General features: G+C 34.4%; 1 protein-coding gene across 1 annotated transcript in view; it reads left to right on the top strand.

Moving 5' to 3' along the window:
• The window catches only part of LOC141489202 (dynein axonemal heavy chain 8-like), a 395,310-nt gene that overhangs the window by 260,001 nt on the left and 111,763 nt on the right, over nucleotides 1-23,546 (top strand). The window contains 6 exon segments of the mRNA XM_074189981.1: nucleotides 7,010-7,202; nucleotides 8,037-8,159; nucleotides 10,763-10,893; nucleotides 12,653-12,806; nucleotides 13,712-13,876; nucleotides 23,255-23,481. Coding sequence (XP_074046082.1) covers nucleotides 7,010-7,202; nucleotides 8,037-8,159; nucleotides 10,763-10,893; nucleotides 12,653-12,806; nucleotides 13,712-13,876; nucleotides 23,255-23,481 — 993 coding nt within the window.

Raw genomic sequence — 23,546 nt, forward strand, 5'->3', positions numbered from 1 at the left:
GTACCTGTCTTGACTCTGCCTCTTCCCACCTGAGCATTATTACTGACTACTTTTATGCTTGGAATGTTCTTTCTCCTCATCTCCATCTCCTGGATTCCTTGGCTATTTCCAAGTTCCAATTCAAATTCTACCTTCTACCGGAAACCTTCCTCATTCTCTTTTACTCTAGTGCCTTCCCTCAATTGATCATCTCTATTTTTGTATAGATAATGTATAAAGAGAACTTGTTTATACATGGTAGTTTGCACATTGTCTACTCTTTAGATTCTGAGCTCCTTGAGAGCTTCTTTTGTTTGAAACTTAATACTGTGCCTGATACATAGTGGGAACTTATTTATTTATTGACTTACTGATTGGCAAATTTATCATCTGTTTTACCTTTGGCAAAGGAAATTTAAAAAAACAAACTCTCAGATATACAGATAGTTGAAATCCCTCATCATTACCATGTGATGCTTCTGTGCTAGATCTATGATTTTTTACCAAAACTCTTTATTTAATTTTCCCACCTCACTTCTACCTCAGGCCAAATATTTAGGAGGGTACTCTCACAGCATGCTCTGTACACTGATGTTCTGAGTCATGTTTTTTCCTTTGAAGTTCTAGAATTTCCTCACATTATTATATATCTTTATTATATAATTCTTTGTTTTTCTCCCATTTTTATTTATCCCATTTTTTTCTATATAAATTCTGTCCTTCCAGAACCATATTCTAGTCCTGAATCCCATTCAATCAAGTCTGAGGGATACTTTTATGGCTTAAACTTAGTTCATTTGTGTAAAAACATTGGAAGTCACGGGATTTCATGCTGGTTCTTTTCTTGAATATAGTTCATATCTATCCCTGTCTCTCTCTGCTGCTATTACTTCTCCTATGATATCCTTTTTAGTTCCTGTTGTGCTGGGTTTCTCAGATGAACATGTGCAGTTTCTTCCCTGTCCTGTTGAGTTTAACATTCCCTTGATTTTATAAAGGCAAATAAGCCAATGTGTTTTTACCAGCCCTTGTTAAATGCATTTCATTTCAACCAAAGGTCCCACCATTTCTATATTCTCATCACAGCCTAGAAATCTAAATATAATTTTTTGTTTGTTTTTGTTTTTGCAAGGCAATAGGGTTAAGTCACTTGCCCAAGGTTACAAAGTTAGGTAATTATTGTCTGAGTCTGGATTTGAAATCAGCTCTTCCTGACTTCAGGGTGGGGCTCTCTATTCACTAAGCCATCTAGTTACCCTCTAAATATCATTACGTGGTCCAATTTGCCTTGACTGGGAGCTCTGGAATTTGGCTCTAATATTCTTGGGAGTTTTCATTTGGGAATTCTTTTAGGAGATGGATTCTTTCAATGTCTGTTGTGCCCTCTGGTCCTAGAATATCAGGTAGTTTTCCTTTTTATAGTTTCTTTTTTTTAATTATCAAAATTTTATGTTTCACTTCTTTCTTTCTTTTTTTAATATTACTTTTTAAAATTTATTTATTTATATTGAATTCTACAATTTTTCCCCTAATTTCACTTACCTCCCCCACAGAAGGCAGTCTGTTTCCAGGGTATACACTGATCTAAGTTGAATGTGATGAAAGAGAAATCATATCCTTAAGTTAAAAAATGTATGAGAGCTAAATTACATAATAAGATAATAAATTATTTAAAAATTAAAGGTAATAGTCTTTGATCTTTGTTCAAACTACACAATTCTTTCTCTGGATACAGATGGTATTCTCCATTGCAGATGTCCAAAAATTGTGCCTGATTGTTGCACTGTTGGAATGAGCAAGTCCATTAAGGTTGATCATCACCCCCATGTTGTTGTTAGGGTGTACAGTATTCTTCTGATTCTGCTCATCTCGCTCAGCATTAGCTCATGCAAATCTTTCCAGGCTTCCGTGAATTTCCATCCCTCCTAGTTTCTTAATAGAATAAGAGTGTTCCATCACATACATATACCACAGTTTATTAAGCCATTCTTCTATTGATGGACATTGACTAAATTTCTAATTCTTTACCACCACAACAGGGTTGCTATGAATATTTTTGTACATGTGATATTTTTACCCTTTTTCATAATCTCTTCAGGGATAGACCCAGTAGTGGTATTGCTGGATCAAAGCATACCATTGGGGCTTCCAAATTTCTCTCCAGAAAGGTTGGATGAGTTCACAGATCCACCAACAATGAATTAGTGTCCCAGATTTCCCACATCCCTTCCAACATTGATCATTATCCTTTCTGGTCATATTGGCCAGTCTGAGAGGTGTGAGATGGTACCTCAGAGATGCTTTAATTTGAATTTCTCTAATAAGTAGTAATTTAGAGCAGTTTTTCATTTGACTATGGATGGCTTTGATTTCCTCATCTGTAAATTGCCTTTGCATATCCTTTGACCATTTGTCAATTGGGGAATGGCTTGCTTTTTTAAAAAATTTGATTCAGTTCTCTGTAGATTTTAGAAATGAATCCTTTGTCAGAAATACTAGTTGTAAAAATTGTTTCCCAATTTACTACATTTCTTTTGATCTGGGTTGCAGTGGTTTTGTCTGTGCAAAAGCTTTTTAATTTAATGTAATTGAAATTATCTAGTTTGTTTTTAGTGATGGTCTCCATCTCTTCCTTGGTCATAAACTGCTTTTCTTTCGATAGATGTGACAGGTAAACTATTCTTTGATCTGGTTTGTTTATAATATTGTTTTTTAAGTCTAAATCGTGTATTAATTTTGATCTTATCTTGGTGTAGGGTGTGAGGTGTTGGTCTAATCCAAGTTTCTGTCATACTAATTTCTAATTTTCCCAACAGTTTTTTATGGAACAGAGAGTTTTTATCCCAATAGCTGGACTCTTTGGGTTTATCAAACATCAGATTACTATATAATCACTTCCTACTATTGCACCTAGTCTATTCCACTGATCCACCAGTCTATTTCCTAGCAAATTCCAGACAGTTTTGATAACTGATGATTTATAATATAATTTTAGATCAGGTAGGGCTAATCCACCTTCTTTTGCACTTTTTTCATTAAATCTCTAGAAATTCTCAACATTTTATTTCTCCATATAAATTTATTTACAAGTTTTTCTAACTCCTTAAACTAAAGTTTTGGAATTTTGATTGGTAGGGCACTAAATAAGTAAATTAATTTTGGTAGAATTGTCGTTTTTATTATATTAACTCGATCTATCCATGAGCAGTTGATATTTGCCCAGTTATTTCAATCTGATTTTATTGTGTGAGAAGTGTTTTATAATTGTTTTCAAAAAGTTTCTTAATCTGCCTTGGCAGCTAGACTCCCAACTAGTTTAGATTGTCTGAAATTACTTTGTTTTTTTTTTTAATTTTAGAATAGATTTATTTATTTTGAGTTTTACAATTTTTCCTCCAATCTTGCTTCCCACCCCCCACAACCCACAGAAGGAAGTTTGTTAGTCTTTATATCATTCCCATAGTATGCACTGATCTAAGTTGAATGTGATGAGAGAGAAATCATATCCTTAAGGAAGAAATATATAAGATAGAGCAGAATTACATAATAAGACAACATTATATCTGAAGTTACTTTGAATGGGATTTCTCTTTCTAGCTCTTTCTGTTGTATCATGCTAGTCATATATAAAAATGTTGGGAATTTGTGAGGTTTTATTTTATATCCTACGACTTTGCTAAAGTTGCAAATTATTTCTAGTAGTTTTTGTAGATCATTTTTTTGGGATTCTGTAGATATACCACCATATCATCTGAAAAGAGTGAGAATTTTGTCTCTTCTTTCCCAGTTCTAATTCCTTCGATTTCTTTTTCTTCTCTTATTGTTGATGCTAACATTTCTAATACAATATTGAATAATAGTGGCAGTAACAGGCATCTTTGTTTCACCTCTGAACATACTGGGAATGCCTCTAGCCTATCCCTATTGCATATAATTCTTGTTTTTTGTTTTTTAGTTTTTAGTTTTTAGTTTTTTCAAGGCAATGAGGTTAAGTGGATTGCCCAAGACCACACAGCTTGGTAAATATTAAGTGTCTGAGGCCAGATTTGAACTCAGGTACTCCTGACTCCAGGGATGGTGCTCTATCCACTGTGCCACCTACCTGCCTGCATATAATTCTTGTTGATGGTTTCAGATAGATACTGCTTATTATTCTAAGGAACAAGCCATTTATTCCTACACTTTCTAGTGTTTTTAGTAGGAATGGGTGCTGTATTTTTTAAAAGCTTTTTCAGCATCTATTGATATAATCATATGATTTCTGATGGGTTTGTTATTGATATAATTAGTTATATTAACAGTTTTCCTAATATTGAACCAACCCTGCATTCCTGGGATAAATCCTACTTGGTCATAATGTATTATCCTAGTGATAACTTGTAATCATTTTGCTAAGATTTTATTTAAGATTTTTGCATCTATATTCATCAGGGAGAAAGGGCTATAATTTTCTTTCTCTGTTTTAACTCTTTCTGGTTTAGGTATCAGCACCATATTGGTGCCATAGGAAGAGTTAGGCAGAGTTCCATCTTCATCTATTTTTCCAAAATATTTATATAGATTGCAATCAATTAAATGTTTGATAGAATTCACTAGGGAATACTTTTGGCCCTGGAGATTTTTTCTTAAGAAGTTCAATAATGGCTTGTTGAATTTCTTTTTCTGAGATAGGGTTATTTAGGTATTTAATTCCTTCTTAACTTAACCTGGGTAACATATGTTTTGTAAATATTCATCCATTTTACTCAGATTATCAAATTTATTGGCATAGAGTTGGGTTAAATAATCCCAAATTATTACTTGAATTTCCTCCTCATTGGTGGTGAGTTCACCTTTTTCATTTATGATACTAGTCATTTGGTTTTCTTCTTTCTTTTTTTAATCAGATTAATGTGATGTTTATCAATGTTTTTGCTTTTTTATTGGTTTTTACATAAAGCCAACTCTTGGTTTTATTTATTAGTTCAGTAGTTTTCTTGCTTTTGATTTTATTAATTTCCCTTTAATTTTTTAGAATTTCTAATTTGGTATTTAATTGGGCTCTTAATTTGTTCTTTCTCTAATTCTTTTAGTTGCGTGTTTAGTTCATTGATTTACTCTTTCTCTAATTTATTCATGTAAGCATTTAAAGATATAATATATACCCTGACAGCTGCCTTGACTGTATCCCTAGAGTAAATCATTAATTCTTTCTGTAATTTGTTGTTTAATCCACTAATTCTTTAAAATGAGGTAATTTAATTTCCAATTAGTTTGGGGTCTATATCTTTCTGGCCCAATATTGCATGTGATTTTTATTGCATTATGATCTGAAAAAGATGTATTCACTATTTCTGTCATACAGCAATTGATTATTTAGCTTTTATGCCCTAGTACATGGTCAAATTTAGTTTAAGTGCCATGTACTGAAGGAAAAGAAGTATATATTCCTTTCTATTCCCCCATTCAATTTCCTTCATAGATCTATCATGTCTAGATTTTCTAAGAATCCATTTACCTCCTTAACTATTTTCTTGTTTGGCCAGATGATGAATTCTTGGGTGCCTTCCAAGCTCCCTTGCTTTTCAGAATATTGCATCCCAGGCCCTTCAATCCCTTAATGTTGATACAGCTACATCCTATGTAATCCTTCCTGTGACTCCCTGATATCTAAATTGTTTATTTCTAGCTCCTCACAGGATTTTCTCTTTTATCTGATATCTGGAATTTGGCCAACATATTCCTTGGTATTTTCATTTTGGGATACCTTTCTGGAGGGGATTGATGTATTCTTTCAATAACTATTTTGCCCTCTGGTTCCATGATGTCAGGACAATGTTCCATCAATAAATCCTGTAACATTAAGTCCAGGCTCTTATTCCCCTTCAATATTTTCAGGGAGCCTAATGATCTTAAGTTGTCTCTTCTAGTTCTATTCTTGAGGTTAGTGGTTTTACCAATGAGATATTTTATATTTCCTATGATTTTTTTTTGATATTTTGGTTTTATTTAGCAGAGTCTTGTTGTCTCATGAAGTCATTAGTTTCCACAGATTCCATTTTTTAGAGAAGAATTTTCTACATTTAACTTTTATAACTCCTTTTTCAATTGGTCAATTCTTTTTTTGAAAAAGTTTTTCATTTGACCAATTAAGGTTTTGAGATAATTATTTTCTTTTTGCTTTTGTCCAATTGTATTTTCCAAAGATTTGGTTTTTTGTTGCAAAGTGTTAACTTTCTCTCCCAAATTTTCCAATTGATTTTTAAATTCCTTCCTGATTTCTTCAAGGATGTCTTTCTGGGCTGGAGATCAAATCATATTCACCTCAGAAGTTCTAGATCTCTCTGGGTTAGGGTCTTTACCTTCTAGGGAATTTTCTATGGACCCCCTTTGTGTTGACCTCTCTTCATTTTCCTGAGATCTTGTGTTAGGGGAGGGGCTGGTTCACAGAAGTTTGGTGCTGAGATCCCTAGAAGCTTTTCTCACTGAGTTTAATAACTCCAAGTGGGCTGGACAGTAGGAAATGCCGATTGTTTTCTCTGGAGTATCTATTACCTTGATTTGAGACCCTTTCCTTTGGCCTTTTGTGGGGTGGGGGTGCAGCTTTTGTCATTGAACAATGTTGGCTATGTCCTGGGGTGAGGTAATTACTCTCCTTATTCAGCTCTGCCTGGGGGTGGAGGGGGTGGACTCTGGGAAGAGAACTGCAATGAAATGAAAGTATGGAGTCTGAGGTCCTCTAGACCAGAGGAGTCCAGAAGATTGATGTCTGCAAGTCTCCACACTGGAACTCTCTTTCCAGCCCTGCTGGAGCACCCCAGACCATCAGTCCCACAGCCAAAGCCTCTGCATTAACACAGTTTTGCAAATTGAAAGTGCAGATGGGGGACCATTTTTCCTTCTACATCTGATAGAAGGTATTAGTTCAAACTTCTAAAGGCAGAGGGGTGAGGGGACTGGGAGGAAGTTCAGGCATTTATTTTTTTATTTCCTTCCCAAATTTTGTTAACTTTAAGGTAAATACACTATATTGTTTCATCTTCTATTTTAGATTCATTTGCACTGAAGATGTAATGTGGTTTAACTCACAAATTACTCGAATTATTGATGAACATGTTGACCCAGATGCAGTATCATTACTTCTTCCAGAACCATACTTTGTAGATTTTCTTCGTGACATGCCTGAAGCAACTGGTGATGAACCTGAAGATACTGTATTTGAAGTACCCAAAATCTATGAATTGGTACTTATCAGTTTGTCAGTTTTAAGACATTTGTGTACTCAAAAACATTCCTCTATTTTTCAAGTTACTATAAGACCTTCACTTAAAGAAATGTAATATTTTAGTGATTTGAATCCCCCCTCATTTTAGGGGAGGAATATAGATATCAAAAGAGATACCAGTTTTATTATTCACTTTGAATAAATGTCACTAACCCTAAGTGATCAGGTATGTGGTGGTTTTAACATGTATTGCTTTAGATCTACATTCTTTTTTTCCTTAGATTTTATTTATTTTGAATTTTACAATTTTCCCCCCAATCTTTCTTCCCTTCCCCCCCTCAAAGACATTCTGTTAGTCTTTATATTGTTTCCATGGTATACATTGATCTAAGTTGAATGTGATGAGAGAGAAATCATATCCTTAAGGGGAAAAAATAAAGTATAAGATATAGCAAAATTGCATAATAAGATAATTTTTTAAATTAAAGGTCTTTTGTCTTTGTTCAAACTCCATAATTCTTTCTCAGATTCAGATGATATTCTCCATTGCAGTATCCTAAAATATATAGACCTATATTCTTAAAAGGCAATATGGGACAACTGGATATTTTCCTAATGATATAGTGCCAGCAAAGAAACATCTGTGTTCTTCTGAAAGGACAAATTATCATTTCATGCTTTAAAAAATAAATAAATAAAAGACAAAGAAATTAACTTTCCAGAAGTCTGACAGATTTTCCCCTATAATTGTAGTTAGATACTTCTAAACTTGTAGATGCTATAAATTTATGAATCTAATAATACTTCTTTTCTCTTTCTTTATTTTTCCCCTCCACACCTTTCTCAAACTCAGATACCAAGTTATGAATTTCTGGCTGAAAAATTAATATTTTATCAGAGACAGTTCAATGAACTTATTAGAGGAACAAGTCTTGATCTGGTGTTTTTCAAAGATGCAATGACTCATATTATTAAGGTTATGCCAATTTTATTTGCTGATATGTTTATAATAGTCAAAAACTGAATTTCATAAACATTGTACTTTGTAATGATGGGGCAAGGGGAAGGTTGAGGACTGGAGGAGATATGTATACATTCTGCCTATTACAACTTGAATCAAATCTTTTGGCTAAAAAAACTTTTTTGGTATCTGTCTAAATAGCACTGTCAGGAAAAATCAGTCGAGATTAAATTAAGTTTTTGTACTTGGAGCCATTTATACTTCAGTTTTAATGGATGTTATTAAGTTGAGGTTGTAGAAGTTTCTTCCTGTGGAAAAAAATTACCCTCCATTTTATCCTATATATGAAATTATAAAATATGAATGTATGTATAACAGATAGCTGTGATATCAAAGCAATTGACTACTGGTAGATTGGTCAGGAATGGAATGAGAAAGAAAACTAAAGGAAAAAGAATCAGAATGAGTGATCATTATCATATATTAACTTATATATTAACTATCATAGACCCAGAGAGAGAGGTGACTCATTTAGTGGTTGCAGGAGATAAATTGTAGCTTTCCTTTCATTTGAACAAGATAAGTCCTTAAGATCAAAGCCAATATTAGGTTGGAATACTGGGAAAATCTAAGGTGAAAAGGGGTAGGAATAAGGAAGAAAAAAGAATGCTGTAAACTGAAGATTGAGTCACTCAGAACGATACCATTCTTCATTCTTGCCTTTTATAATCAATTTGCACAGTAAAGACAATGTATTTGTTTAATACAAAAAAAACTTATTGAGCAGGCTTTTTTAAAGTCATTCCCCTTCTAGGATTCTATCACAGGTCCCTAGACCAAGATGAAGTGGGAAATTTTCAAGGTCTTATAGATTGTTAATAACCTACTTTTTAAATCTTTCCTTCCAATCCACAAAATAATGTGGAGGGACTATTTTAGAGTCAGAAAACATGGATATAAATTTAGCTCTGCTATTCGCTAACAAAATGATATTATGCAAATCTGTTAAACTTGTAGACCCCAGTTTTTTCACCTTTAAAATGATGAGATTAGACATTTAAAAACTACCTTATAAGTTTCAGCTCTATGATCCTCTTTACCTCTTTACAGTTATTCTCTCTTGATGATCTCTGAGGGTGGAGCTGGGATTTGATAGACCTAAGTAAGGACTAAATGATACCACAGAAAGAAAAGAGGGGTAAATAAATTTTGAGACTACTGGTTACACAAGATTAAACTGTATCTTTCCTTTCATTTGTGTGAAAGAAATGGATCAACTGCCCAATGTGATAACTAATTAAAGGGCCAGTTTGAGTGGAGATTCTTTATGGAAAAATCAGTTATGATCCCTAACCTATATGGGATCTCTTGGGGATTCAGTGCCTACCATTGTCAATAATGACCCATAGAAAATGTCACAAATGGACTTTGGTACTATTTAATCTTTGTGGTGCACAGAGCTATATAGAGGGCTTTTGGGGGGGGAGGGTGACTTAAAGACACTATTTGGGTAGAGTATGATATGATATTATTTAATCCTCACAATAAACCTGTAAGTTAGGTATTGCTACTAGCATTATCCTGATTTTACAGTTAAGAAAATTTAAGCTCAGAAAGAATATGTCTTTGGACACTTGGCTTTTGAGTCAGTGATTGTATATAAATACAAACAGATTCTTTTGATCCTGCAATCTGTTCTATTATATCATGTTGTCTCAACTGCCCACCACTGAATGTGGGTCTAGTGTCTCCTCTCATAGGAAATTAATTATGTTGAGGTTTGATCCAACTGCTGCTGAAGACAGTCTACAGCTCTTCCAACTCCTTCTAAAGGGCCATACAGCAGCATCTAGGATCTCTGTTGGCCTGGGAATAAGAAGTGACTCAAAAATGTTGCCTTACCAGAAAATGGTGCAGGATTTGAGGATCCAAGTCATGGTCAGTTGGTCAGGAAAGCTGCTAAGAAATGAGACGGGAGCACTAGACTGACTTGTTTCTATTTATGCTGGGGGCTGCTTGCTGATCTAAATAAACTTCCTTGTGAACAGCAGCTGCTTATTACTGAAGGTCCTACAAGGTCAGCCTAAAAGTAAAATCTAGAAGCTGCTGCAAAAGTCTGTTCTTTTTGTTAAATTATCAAACTGCTATCATTTTATAAAGTAAGGAGTGGACTTGGTATAATAGAAAGAACCCTGGATTTTGATTCAGAAAGTCTAGATTTGAATCTCCAGACTTCTGCTTAGGTTTGTATTGTGTAGGGTTTGAATGTATACTGGATCTCTTAACTCCATCTGTTAACTAGGATTAAAAATTAGCAAGGCCATGAAAGTATACCCATTTAACCTTTATGGTTGTCTCAGTCAAATTAAGTTTAATATGACTGAAAAAGAGGGGGGGATTAGTTTTTGTTTTTTGAAAAGGAAGAGGCAAGAAAGGGGTTGGTTCAGTGTTTGAATTCTAGTCAAGTTTGAAATAGAATATTTACTGGCATTTTAATATTCTCAAAATAAATTAGAGTACTATACACATAAGCCATTGGCTATTTTGATGTGAAGATATTTTAGTCGCTTTTAATATATTTTCAAATGAATATTTTATTGTTTATTGCTTCAAAACAGATTTCACGCATAATTAGGACATCATGTGGAAATGCCCTGCTAGTAGGTGTTGGTGGTTCAGGAAAACAGAGTCTTTCAAGGCTGGCTTCCTTTATAGCTGGATATCGAATATTCCAAATAACTTTGACCAGGTAAGAGGTATCAAAATGATGCAATAAATGGACTAATAGATAGCTAGACAAACAGATAATTTCTTGGAATTAAATTTTTGCATTTTCAGGATACATAATTATGCCAATTCATTTCTTGTTCAATCTAATTTTCTCATCAAAAAGGGGGAAACAGATTATTATAAAACATAGACAAGTATGTTTAGAATGCCTCTTTGGATATTCTCTTTATGAAGTGATAAATATCAACAAACATAACCATTTCATGAAGAAATTTAAAAAGGTGAAATTTTGTCATCATATAGTTTCTGTGCAGCACTATTTTACAGTTAGGCTTTCAAAAAATATAATTCAAATTTGACATCACAGTTCTAGCACTACCCATTAGTCTTTGTCTCCTTCTGAACTTCCTTTTGTTTGCTCCTGTTTAATTTTAATGATTCATTGGTAATATTTTTTTGATTCCCTTTCATATGGTTATCTCCCACTAACTCTCCAATAATTGTGTCTTAAGTCTTTTGTAGCTGTGTTTCTTTACAATTTCGAAGCTTTTGCATAAATTCTTTATGGTTCTATTAACTTCATCCTCTATCCAAGTCTTCTTAGATTTTCTATGAATTCATCTCTTTGAGTCAATCCTAAGGAGTAATAATTAATAATAATCTTAGCTAGCATTGCCTAGCCAGGAACTTTATAAATGTTATGTCTATTGAGCCTCACAATAACCCTTGGAAATAGATCCTATTATTATCTCCATTTTACAAATGAGAAAACTGAGACAAATAGCAATTATGTGACTTGCCCAGGTCACCAATAGGACTGGATTTGAATTCAAGTCTTCCTGACTCCATGCTCAGCACTCTATCTACTGTGCTACCTAGCTCGATTATTTCTAGTTCTTTGACATGATAAAAAAAATGCTACTATAGTAAAATTTATACCTAAGGGTAATTTCCTTTTTGAAAGTGTTTTGGTATATAAGGCTAACAGTGGTATACATGGCTCAAAGAGTATGCACAGTTGAGTAATTCTTGGACCCAGTTCCAAATTCATAATAGATGTCAGATACAGCTCCACCATTTTAGCATATTTCTCCTATCTGAGCTCTCCAAAAACTGTCACTTTCATTTTTTTTGTCTTGTTGCTTATCTAATGGTTATGGGGTAGAACCTTAGATTAATTTTAGTTTCTGTTTCTTATATCACTTGTTATTTGGAACTTTTTAATATAGATATTACCTTGCCTTTCTTCTTTTGAAAACTAGGAGTTCATAGGCTTTGCCCATCTATACCCAAGGCAATGATTAGCTGTTTGTATCAATTTTCTATAGTTCTTGTATAGATATTATCACAGAAATTTGCTGTAAAGATTTTTACCCCAGTTGACTGTTTCTTCTTCTAATGCTATAACTGTGTTGATTTGTTTGAGTAAAACTAAGAACTTTTCTCAGCACTGTCAGAACTAAAAATTCCTTTCTTCCCAACATTCAATATTCAGGTCTTAATTCTGACCAATTGCCAACATTCAGTATGTTTATATTTTATATACTCCAATTTTAAAAGTGATACTCTTAAAAGTGATTATTATTTCTAACAAAAGATTGTTTTTAATTTTCTAACTGCCACTATCTTTTGGTACATGTAGTAGGATCTCAAAAATATTTTTAAACTGATTGAGAAGGCTCAATGTGAGTCATAGTCCTTAATATGTTTGTGTTAGGCATATGTGTCATGATTTTGTTTGAAGCTGTTTTTAAATTTCTTACTATTTTTCCTTTTAGGTCCTATAATGTGACCAATCTGACAGATGACTTGAAATCATTGTACTGTGTTGCTGGAGCTGAAGGAAAAGGAATCACTTTTATTTTTACTGACAATGAAATAAAAGATGAGGCATTTTTGGAATATCTTAACAACTTGTTATCTTCAGGAGAGGTAGAATTATGAAGTAGTAAATCTATTTAAAATATTATTTGAAAGGGAAAACAACTTTTTAGAGAGAGGATCCTTCAGTCCTATTTCTTCATTCTGATGTGATCCTAGAGTAAATCTAATAAATTTGTATTTTTTGCCACCCAGAAATGAAAGTTCACATTGAAGTGAACTTGCATCTGCCCAAGTGCTGTTTTTCCTTACTCTTTTTCCTTACTCAGTTTCCTATGCTTATGGATCCATTCCTCATATTGTCCTTGAACCATTCATTCTTTTGTCCATTTTGACTCTTTCTGTGTTCAGGTAAAATGTTCTCAGCATCTGTTATTGCATATTCTAAAATAAGTTATATGTGAAAATAAAAAATGCAAGAATATGAAGTCCATATTGTAAACTGGCACCATTTTTAGAGTTAAATTTGAAATACTTGCTTTTAGCTTGGTTATAGTGTTAGAAAATATATTTCCTTCAACTCTTCCTTCAGAGTTTTCTATAGCAAAACCCCTATACAAAAGATCCTTGTTAAAAGGTGGAGGTTGGGGAATATAATGAATACCTACCTTACTTAGAAACAGTATTTATTTAATTATACTTATCAGACCACAGTTCATTCTAAGGCTTGGAAGATGACTGACTGGGAAGAGGTGGGTAGTCACAGCCATTTTTATTGACTGATGAGAAATGAAGTCTTTGAAGCCTTAGTAGAAAGTTATATAATATAAGTTGAAGATAATCCATAGGCAAGATACTCAACTGTGGAGACAAATGGTAAGAAAGATTCCAGAGATAAATACTTTGGGGTGGAGCAGTGGGGAAGGGGGGTGGGTAGATATAGTGCAAGAATGTGGCTGTTTATTATATTTAGGAAAAATTTTAATTTTGAGTATTTCCTTGTTACTTCCTCAAAGATCTCTAATTTATTTGCTCGTGATGAGTTGGATGAGATTACTCAAGGACTAATATCAGTGATGAAAAGAGAAATACCCCGTCATCCTCCTACCTTTGATAATCTTTATGAGTATTTCATATCAAGATCACGGAGGAATTTGCATGTTGTTCTTTGCTTTTCTCCTGTAAGTTTTTCTTTTCTGTATTCATATGTTGTACCTTGCCTATATAAATATACATTCATATAATATGTGCATACTTATCAATTCATATGTATAAATACAAAAATAATAATCTCTCTAGTAAGATAACTCATTAAGTGTACATTTTTAAACTTAAGGTAAAGGAAGCAAACATTAATCAATACCTGTTTTTAATCTTACCAAAATCTTGTCTCCTAAATTTACAATGCAGTAAGTTGATAATGAGAGGCAACAATAGAATATTAGTTAGGCTTACAATCAAAAAACTCAGGTGATTTTTCACAATGTGCTCAAGGATAATTTACATACCATTTAAGTATCTCCAGTCTTTAAGAGTATAGAATATAGATTACGTTACTGTAAAATGGGAAATGACCCTTAATTATTATAAATTTGGCTCAATTCTCTATATATTTGAGAAATGAATCCTTTAATCAGAAAAACTATAAAAACACTCCTTCTGGATTTCCGGCCAAAATGGTGGAGAGAAGACAGGCACAGTTCTAAAGTCTCCTGATATTTCCCCATCTATCATATGAAACAAACCTCTTAAAAGAAATCCAATCCACAAAACTCAGAAAGACAAGCCAGGAGAAAGAACAGCTACCTCAGGATTTGTCATCCACAGCCTTGAGTGAGTCCAGGCAGGTGAGTCCAGGCTCAGAGGGTGGCTCACCTCCTATTCAGCCAGATTAGCAGCTGAATTGGAGCCAGGGAGCCTGAGGGGCCAAGAGGGACCTGCTTCATCAGCAGTGGGGTTAGACAACTGGAGCCTGAGTCAACTAGGGAGCAGAGGCACTGGTGTTGGCGCTGGCCCTCTGGAGCTTGCCAACAGGGCTGGGGTGGGGGTGGGGGGGTGAAATTCCAGTGCAGGAGTACTGCGGACACCATCTCTGGGCTCCTCTGGTCTGAGGAACTCTAAGTCCATGCCTCCATTGCAGCAGCTGAGGTCTCTTCCCAGACAAACACACGTACAGACTACTTCTGTCTCAGGTACAGGTGTGTGAGCAGAAGAACCAGCCCAACTGACAATAGGGAGAGGGATGACCTCATCCCAAGCTAGAGCCCACCATTGATTGAAGGCAAAAGGATTCAATAGCTTCAACCCCTCCCTTCAGGCTAAGGGAGTAGGCCTCAATCAAGGTCACAGACACTCCAGAGAAAGCAACCAACACCTCCTACTGGCCAGCCAGAGAAATTGCACTCAGTGAGTAAAGCCTCTTGAGATCCCAACACCAAATACCTGTGAACCAGCCCCTCTCCAACTGAAGGTCTTAGCAAAATGAAGAAAAGTCAGCAGAAAGGTAGATCCATAGGAAAAAAATCTTAGAAGGAGAAGACCCTAACTCAGAGGGTCCTACAAACTCTGAGGAGAATAAAATCTGGTCTCAAGCACAGAAGGACTTCTTTGAAGCAATAAGGAAGGAATTTAAAAATCAACTGGAAAATTTGGGAGAGACAATAACTTGCAACAAGAAAATAAGTCCTTAGAAAATACAATTGGTCAAATACAAAATGAGAATAAATCTCTCAGATCATCAATTGGGCAAATACAAAAAGAAAATAACTCACTCAGAAGCTCAGTTGGTCAAATGGAAAGCTCTTCAAAAAGTACAATTGACTAATTGGAAAAGGAGTTGCAAAAGGTTAATGAAGAAAACTCCTCCCTAAAAAAAAAACGAATGGAGTCTGCAGAAACTGAGACTTCATGAGACAGCGAGAGCCTGTTAAACAGAATCAAAAAGTAGAAAAAGATAGAAGAAAATATAAAATGCCTCATCAACAAAACCACTGACCTTGAGAATAGCTCGAGGTGGGGCAACCTGAGAACTATTGGACTTCCTAAAAACATTAAAGAGAAAAAAAGCCTGGACTTAATATTACAGGATCTAGTGATGGAAAATTGCCCTGATATAATGAACCCAGAGAGCAAAGTAGTTATTGAAAGAATACATTGATCCCCTCCAGAAGGAGATCCTAAACTGAAAACACCAAGGAATGTTGTGGCCAAATTCCAGAACTATCAGATGAAAGATAAAATCCTGCAAGCAGCCAGAAAGAAACAATTTAAATATACAGGAACCACAGATTATAGGGGACCTGGATGCATCAACATTAAGGGATCCAAGGGCCTGGAACTAGATATTTGGAAGAGAAAGGAATGCTTGGAATGCAGCCAAGAATCTACTATCCAGTAAAGCTGAGCTATCTCTTCCAGGGAAAAAGATGGACATTTAACAAAATGGAAGAATTCCAAGAATTCCTGATGAAAACACCAGAGCTAAATAGAAAATTTGGACATCAAACAGGAGGTTCAAGAGATACATGAAGAGTAAAATAAAGGGGGGTACAGTTAAAGAAAAAAAACTGCTATCCAATAAAATGAAACTGGCTATATCCCAGCATGGGGAAAAAGATTCTCATAACTCTTGAGAATTGTAACTCTAACAGAGAGAATATACCTAGCCAGAAGTGATGGATGTCCAATGGGATGAAACTGCTTATAACTTCAATTGGGAGACTCTAATAGCTCTCAAGTATTTTAACTCTATTAGATAGAATGTACTTAGCTAGAAGTGATTGATACTCATAATTTTCTATGACTCAGAAAGAATGATTTAAAAAATCATTACCTCCTTAAAAAAGGGGGACAGGGGGGTAGCTAGGTGGGGCAGTGGATAGAGCACTGGCCTTGGAGTCAGGAGTACCTGAGTTCAAATCCAGTCTCAGACACTTAATAATTACCTAGCCATGAGGCCTTGGGCAAGCCACTTAACCCCATTGCCTTTCAAAAAACTAAAAAAAAAGGGACAGGAAGGAGACAGAAGGAGAGAGGGGACTGAATGGGATAAACCTCATTACACTAAGAGGTACAAAATACCTATGATAATAGAGGGGAAGAAGGGAGGAGATGAGGAACTTGGCTTAAAGTGAACTTACACATATACTCAGTTAAATTAAAAAACAACTAAACTTTCAAGTATTAAAAGGGGAAAATGGGAGGGGGGATGGAGAAAGAAAGGGCAAGGAGAAAAGGGGGGAACTAAGAAACGAAAGGGAAGGGAAAAGGGAAAGGGGAAAGATAGGGCAGGGGTTGAAATAGGAGGGCAAACCTACTGAAGGGGGTGGTATTCAGAAACAAAATACTGGAGAATACAGATAAAGGTGGGGAAGGGAAAAATACAAAAAGAGGGAGGATAGCATGGAGGTCAATAAAGAATTAGTAATCATAACTTTGAATGTGAATGGGATGAACTCTCCCTTCAAATGTAAATGAATAGCACAGTGGATTAAAAACCAGAATCCTACAATATGCTACTTACAAAAAACTCATCTGAAGCAGAGACATACATATAGAGTAAAGGTAAAAAGTTGGAGCAAAATATATTTTGCTTCAGCTGAAGTGAAAAAAGCAGGGGTAAAAATCCTTATCTCAGACAAAGCAGCTGCAAAAATAGATAGCATTAAAAGAGATAAGGAAGGAAACTATATCCTCCTAGATGGTATCATAGACAATAAAGTTATTTCAATATTGAATTTATATGCACCCAATGGGATAGCATCCAAATTCTTAGAGGAGAAGCTGAAAGAACTACAGGAAAAAATAGACTGCAGAACTCTACTAGTGGGAGACCTCAACTAACTCCTGCTCTCAGATCTAGATAAATTGAATCATAAAATAAACAAGAAAGAAGTTAAGGAGGTAAATAGATTGTTAGAAAAAGTAGATATGTCAGATGTATGGAGGAAATTTAATGGAGATAGAAAGGAATATACCTTTTTCTCTGCAGTACATGGAAATTATATAAAAATTGACCATATACTAGGACATAAAAACCTAATAATCAACTGAAGAAAGGCAAAAATAGTGAATACATCTTTCTCAGATCACAATGCAATAAAAGTCATATGCAACATTGGGCCAAGGAGATATGGACCCAGAACCAATTGGAAACTGAATAACTTCATTTTAAAGAATGAGTGGACCAAAAAACAAATTATAGAAAGAAATAATCATTTTATCCTAGATAATGACAATAATGAAACAACATACCAAAATCTATGAGATTCACTCAAAGCAGCTCTTGGGATATATTATATCTTGAAATGCTTACATGAATAAATTAGAGAAAGAGGAAATCAATGAACTAAATATGCAACTAAAGAAATTAGAGAAAGAACAAATTAAAAGTCCTCAATTAAATACCAAATTAGAAATTCTAAAAATTCAAGGAGAAATTAATAAAAGGAAAAGCAAAAAAAAAGATTGAATTAATAAATAAAACCAAAAGTTGGTTTTATGAAAAAAACAATAAAATTGATAAACCACTGGTAAATTTGATTAAAAAAAGAAATAAGAAAACCAGATTGCTAGTGTCATAAATGAAAAAGGTGAACTCACCACCAATGAGGAGGAAATTAAAGTAATAATCTGAAATTATTTGGCCAAACTCCATGCCAATAAATTTTATAATCTAAGTGAAATGGATGAATATTTACAAAAATATAACTTGCCCAGGTTAAATGAAGAGAAGATTAAATACCTAAACAACCCTATCTCAGAAAAAGAAATTCAACAAGCCATTATTGAACTCCCTAAGGAAAAATCTCCAGGGCCTGATGAATTCACAAGTGAATTCTATCAAACATTTAAGGAACAATAGTTTCCAATTCTATACAAACTCGTTGGAAAAATAGGGAAAGATGAAATGCTGCCTAACTCTTTCTATGAAACCAATATGGTGCTGATCCCTAAACCAGGAAGTGTTAAAACAGAGAAAGAAAATTATAGACCTATCTCCCTAATGAATATAGATGCAAAAATCTTAAATAAAATCTTAGCAAACTGATTACAAGTTATCACTGGGATAATACATTATGATCAAGTCGGATTTGTCCCAGGAATGCAGGGTTGGTTCAATATTAGGAAAACTATTAGTATACTCAATTATATCAACAACAAACATATTAGAAATTATATGATCATATCAATAGATACTGAAAAAGCTTTTGACAAAATACAGCACCCATTCCTATTAAAAACTCTAGAGAGTATAGGAATAAATTGACTATTAGTTAGCAGTATCGATCTTAAACCATCAGAAAGCATTATATTCAATGGGGAGAAGCTAGAGGCATTTCCAATAAGATCAGGGGTGAAACAAGTGTGCCCATTATCACCACTACTATTCAATATCGTATTTAAAATGTTAGCTTCAGCATTTAGAGAAGGAAAAAGAAATTAAAGAAATTAAAATTGGGAAGGAGGAGACAGAACTCTCACTCTTGCAGATTACATGATGGTCTACCTAGAGAATCCCAAGAAAGCATCCAAAAAACTACTGAAACAATTAGCAAATTTAGCAAAGTTACATTATAAAATAAACCCTCATAAATCCTCAACTTTTCTATATATGTCTAGTAAGATACAGCAGGAAGAGCTAGAAAGAGAAATCCCATTCAAAGTTTCCTCAGACAATATAATATACCTGGGAGTCTATTTGCCAAGACAGACTCAGAAACTTACTGAAAACAATTATAAAACACTTCTCACGCAAATTAAATCAAATTTAAATAACTGGGCAAATATCAACTGCTTGTGGATAGGTAGAGCTAATATAATAAAAAATGACAATTTCACCAAAACTATACTAACTGTTTAGTGCCCTACCAATCAAAATTCCAAAAAATTACTTTAATGAGTTAGAAAAAATTGTAAGTAAATTCATATGGAGAAATAAAAAGTGAAGAATTTCCAGGAACTTAATGAAAAAAAGTGCAAAAGAAGGGGCCGTAGCCCTACCTGATCTAAAATTATATCATAAAGCATCAGTCATCAAAACTGTTTGGTACTGGCTAAGAAATAGAGTGGTGGACCAGTCAAATAGACTTAGCAACCTGCTGTTTGATAAACCCAAAGAGTCCAGCTATTGGGATAAAAACTCTCTCTTTGATAAAACCTGCTGGGAAAATTGGAAGTTGGTATGGAAGAAATGTAGATTAGACCATCACCTCACACCCTATACCAAGAAAAGATCAAACTGAATACAGGATCTAGACATAAAAAACAATATTATAAATACTATAAGCAAACTAGAATATCAAGGAGTAGTTTACCTGTCAGATCTATGGAAAGGGAAGTGGTTTATGACTCAGGAAGAGATGGAGAACATCACCAAAAACCAACTAGATGATTTCAATTACATTAAATTAAAAAGGTTTTGCACAGACAAAACCACTGCAACCAAGATCAGAAGAAATGTAGTAAATTGGGAAACAACCTTTACAACTAATGATTCTGACAAAGGACTCATTTCTAAAATATACAGGGAACTGAGTCAAATATTTTATAAAAAAGCCATTCCCTATTTGACAAATGGTCAAAGGTTATGCAAAGCCAATTTACAGATGAGAAGATCAAAGCAATCCATAACCATTTAAAAAATGTCTTTAAACCATTAATTATTAGGGAAATGCAAATTAAAGCTTCTCTGAGGTACCACCTCACACCTCTCAGACTGGCCAATATGACCAGAAAGGATAATATTCATTGTTAGAAGGGTTGTGGGAAATCTGGGACACTATTACACTGTTGGTGGGGCTGTGAACTCATTCAGTATTTCTCGAGAGTAAAGGTAATGGTAAAAGCTTGGAGAAAAATATATTTTGCACCAAAGGGAAACAAAGGGCAACAAAAATGACCATACCCTTTGATCCAGCAATACCATTACTGGGTCTATACCCTGAAGAGATGATGAAAAAGGGTAAAAACATCACTTGTACAAAAATATTCCTAGCATCCCTGTTTGTGGTGGCAAAGAATTGGAAATCAAGTAAAGTTCCTTCAATTGAGGAATGGATTAACAAACTGCAGTATATATATATATATATATGTCATGGAACACTATTGTTCTATTAGAAACCAGGGGGGATGGGAATTCAGGGAAGCCTGGAGGGATTTGCATGAACTGATGCTGAGTGAGATGAGCAGAACCAAAACACTGTACACCCTGACATGGGGGTGATGTTCAACCTTGATGGACTTGCTCGTTTCATCAGTGCAACAATCAGGGACAATTTTGGGCTGTCTGCAATGGAAATACCATCTGTATCCAGATAAAGAGCCATGGAGTTTGAATAAATTTCAAGGACTATCTCCTTTAATTTAGAAGAAAAACTGATATCTTATTGTCTGATCTTGTTACCTCTTATGCTTTTTGTTTCTTCCTTATGGACATGATTTTTCTCTCATCACACTCAATTTGGATCAATGTACAACATGGAAACAAAATAAAGACTGAGAAATTGCTTTCTGTGGCAAGGAAGTAAGATTGGGGGAAAATTGTAAAACTCAAATAAAATCTTTAATAATAATAAAAACCACTCCTTCCTTCACTTTCCTACTTTTTAATTTAGGGTCCATTGATTTTGTTTGTGCAAAATCTTTTTAACTTTTATGTTATCAGAATTATCCATTTGATTTTAGTGATGCTCTTGTTCAGTCATGAATTCTTCCTTTAATTTCCTTAGATATGGTCCTTTGTGTCTTAACTTATATATCCATTTTGTCCCAATAGTTAGGATCTTTGTTTTTATCAAATACTATGCTTCTGTGATGATTACCTTCTGGATATTGTGCATCTAATTAATACCATCATTTTTCCAGTAATCCAGGTTCATAAACTCTTTCTCATCCCCCACATCCAATCAGTTGTTGCATCTTCACCTCTTCAATATCAGTTTACTTCTCCACTCTCATTACACAGCCATACTAGTTCAGGCCCTTATCACCCAGAAGTCCCCTAATTCATCTACCTTCATCTTGTCCTCTCCAGTGTCTCCTGCAAATAGCTGCCAAAATGATAGTCCTAAAGCACAAGTATGGCTATGTTATTGCCTTGCTCTGGAAGGTGCTCCTTATTTCCCAGAGGACAAAAATGTAAACTCCTGTTTGATAATTAAACTCGATCATAGCATTGTTTTCATTTTTTATTCCTTTCCCTCTTGCTTCTGTGTTGCAGCCATAATGGTCTATTTGCTATTTCCTCTATACCACATTCCTTCTCCTGCCTCTTGATCTTTGTACAGGATATCCTCCCATCCCTCCTCCTTATATTCATCCTCCTTACTTTTGCTCTTTTTGAGGCTCAGTTCAGCTGTCACTTCCTCCAAGAGACTTTTCCTGATTTCCTCAGCTGATTGTACTTTCCTCAAAAAATATATTTATTTTTATACCCTTATATTCTTTTATTTGAAGTCATGTTTTATTTGTCTAGTAGACTGAAATATCTTTTAGGACAGGGACTTTTTTATTTTTCTCACTGTATCCCAGCACCTTGTACAGTGATAGGAACATAGAAGATACTTAATAAATGCTTGTTGAACTAGATTGAATTGATAAGTGAATGAAGTTTCTATAATAGCAGTTCTCCTACACAGATGCTCTCATGAGTCCAGATCCTATCCCACAAAAAATTGATTATGAAAAGGAGTCAAAACACAGCAACATACACTATGGATGAGTTATCAAGTGCATTTATTGATTTGCCTACAGTCACTGAATCCAAAGAATTAAAAGAGCTCATAGAAGACATTGGCTCAACCTTCCACCCAAGAGAGGAATATTCTCAATAACATCCCTGGGAAGTGTTTCTCAGGAAAAAGACAAAAGCCTGTTATTGTTAAGTGATACAGACTCTGCATGCTATATGGTAGAATTACAAGGGACAGGGTCAGGGAAAGAACCTGCGATTTTTTTTGATATAAGTACTTCCCAAAGGAAGAAACTCCCTCTATAAATTCAGACCAATAATTATGTCTAGAATAGATTAAAGAACTTGAAGTCCCATCACTGCTACATAACAGAAACAAGACTTAGACCTAGATCTCCTTTACCACAAAGCCAGTTCTGTATCCAATATACTACACTGAATCTTAGAAGTAGATACTCTATGTATAAAATTTCTGCCACAGGAAAGTCCTTAAAATATTTGAATATGGTTATAATTTATCTTTCTAACTTTTCCCTTTTCCAGGAAAAATATAACCAATTCAACCCTTTATTATACAATGTTATCTAGAACATTCATCATCTTGCTTACCCTCCTCTGAAGATTCCCTAGTTTTTCAGTATTCCTCTTAAAATGAAATGCCAAGCATATAAAGGAGATTGCAGATATGCGATCTAGTAGATTGTAGTAGGATTATTCCCAATTTTATTTGAATAATAAACTATTTAAGTAGCCTAAGGTTATTATTTCTTTGGAGGCTAATCACATTGCTACAGGACTAGATGTTATAATAATATAATCTTAGTAATCCAGTTCTAATACTCCTTTATTATTATAATTTTATTGATAGATTGGTGAGAAGTTTCGTGCACGTTCTTTGAAATTCCCTGGCCTTATATCAGGTTGTACTATGGACTGGTTTACTCGCTGGCCTAGGGAGGCTTTGGTTGCTGTAGCCTCCTATTTCCTTTTGGAGTATAATATTATCTGTTCTCATGAAACCAAAAAACAAGTTGTAGAAACAATGGGCCTTTTTCATGATATGGTTTCCGAAGGCTGTGTAAATTACTTCCAAAGGTAACATTTATTTAAATATGATGGTTAACAGAATCATGAAAAAATGTATTACCAATTAAAAGGAC

This window comes from Macrotis lagotis, chromosome 5, assembly GCF_037893015.1.
Source record: "Macrotis lagotis isolate mMagLag1 chromosome 5, bilby.v1.9.chrom.fasta, whole genome shotgun sequence".
Classification (NCBI taxonomy): domain Eukaryota; kingdom Metazoa; phylum Chordata; class Mammalia; order Peramelemorphia; family Peramelidae; genus Macrotis; species Macrotis lagotis.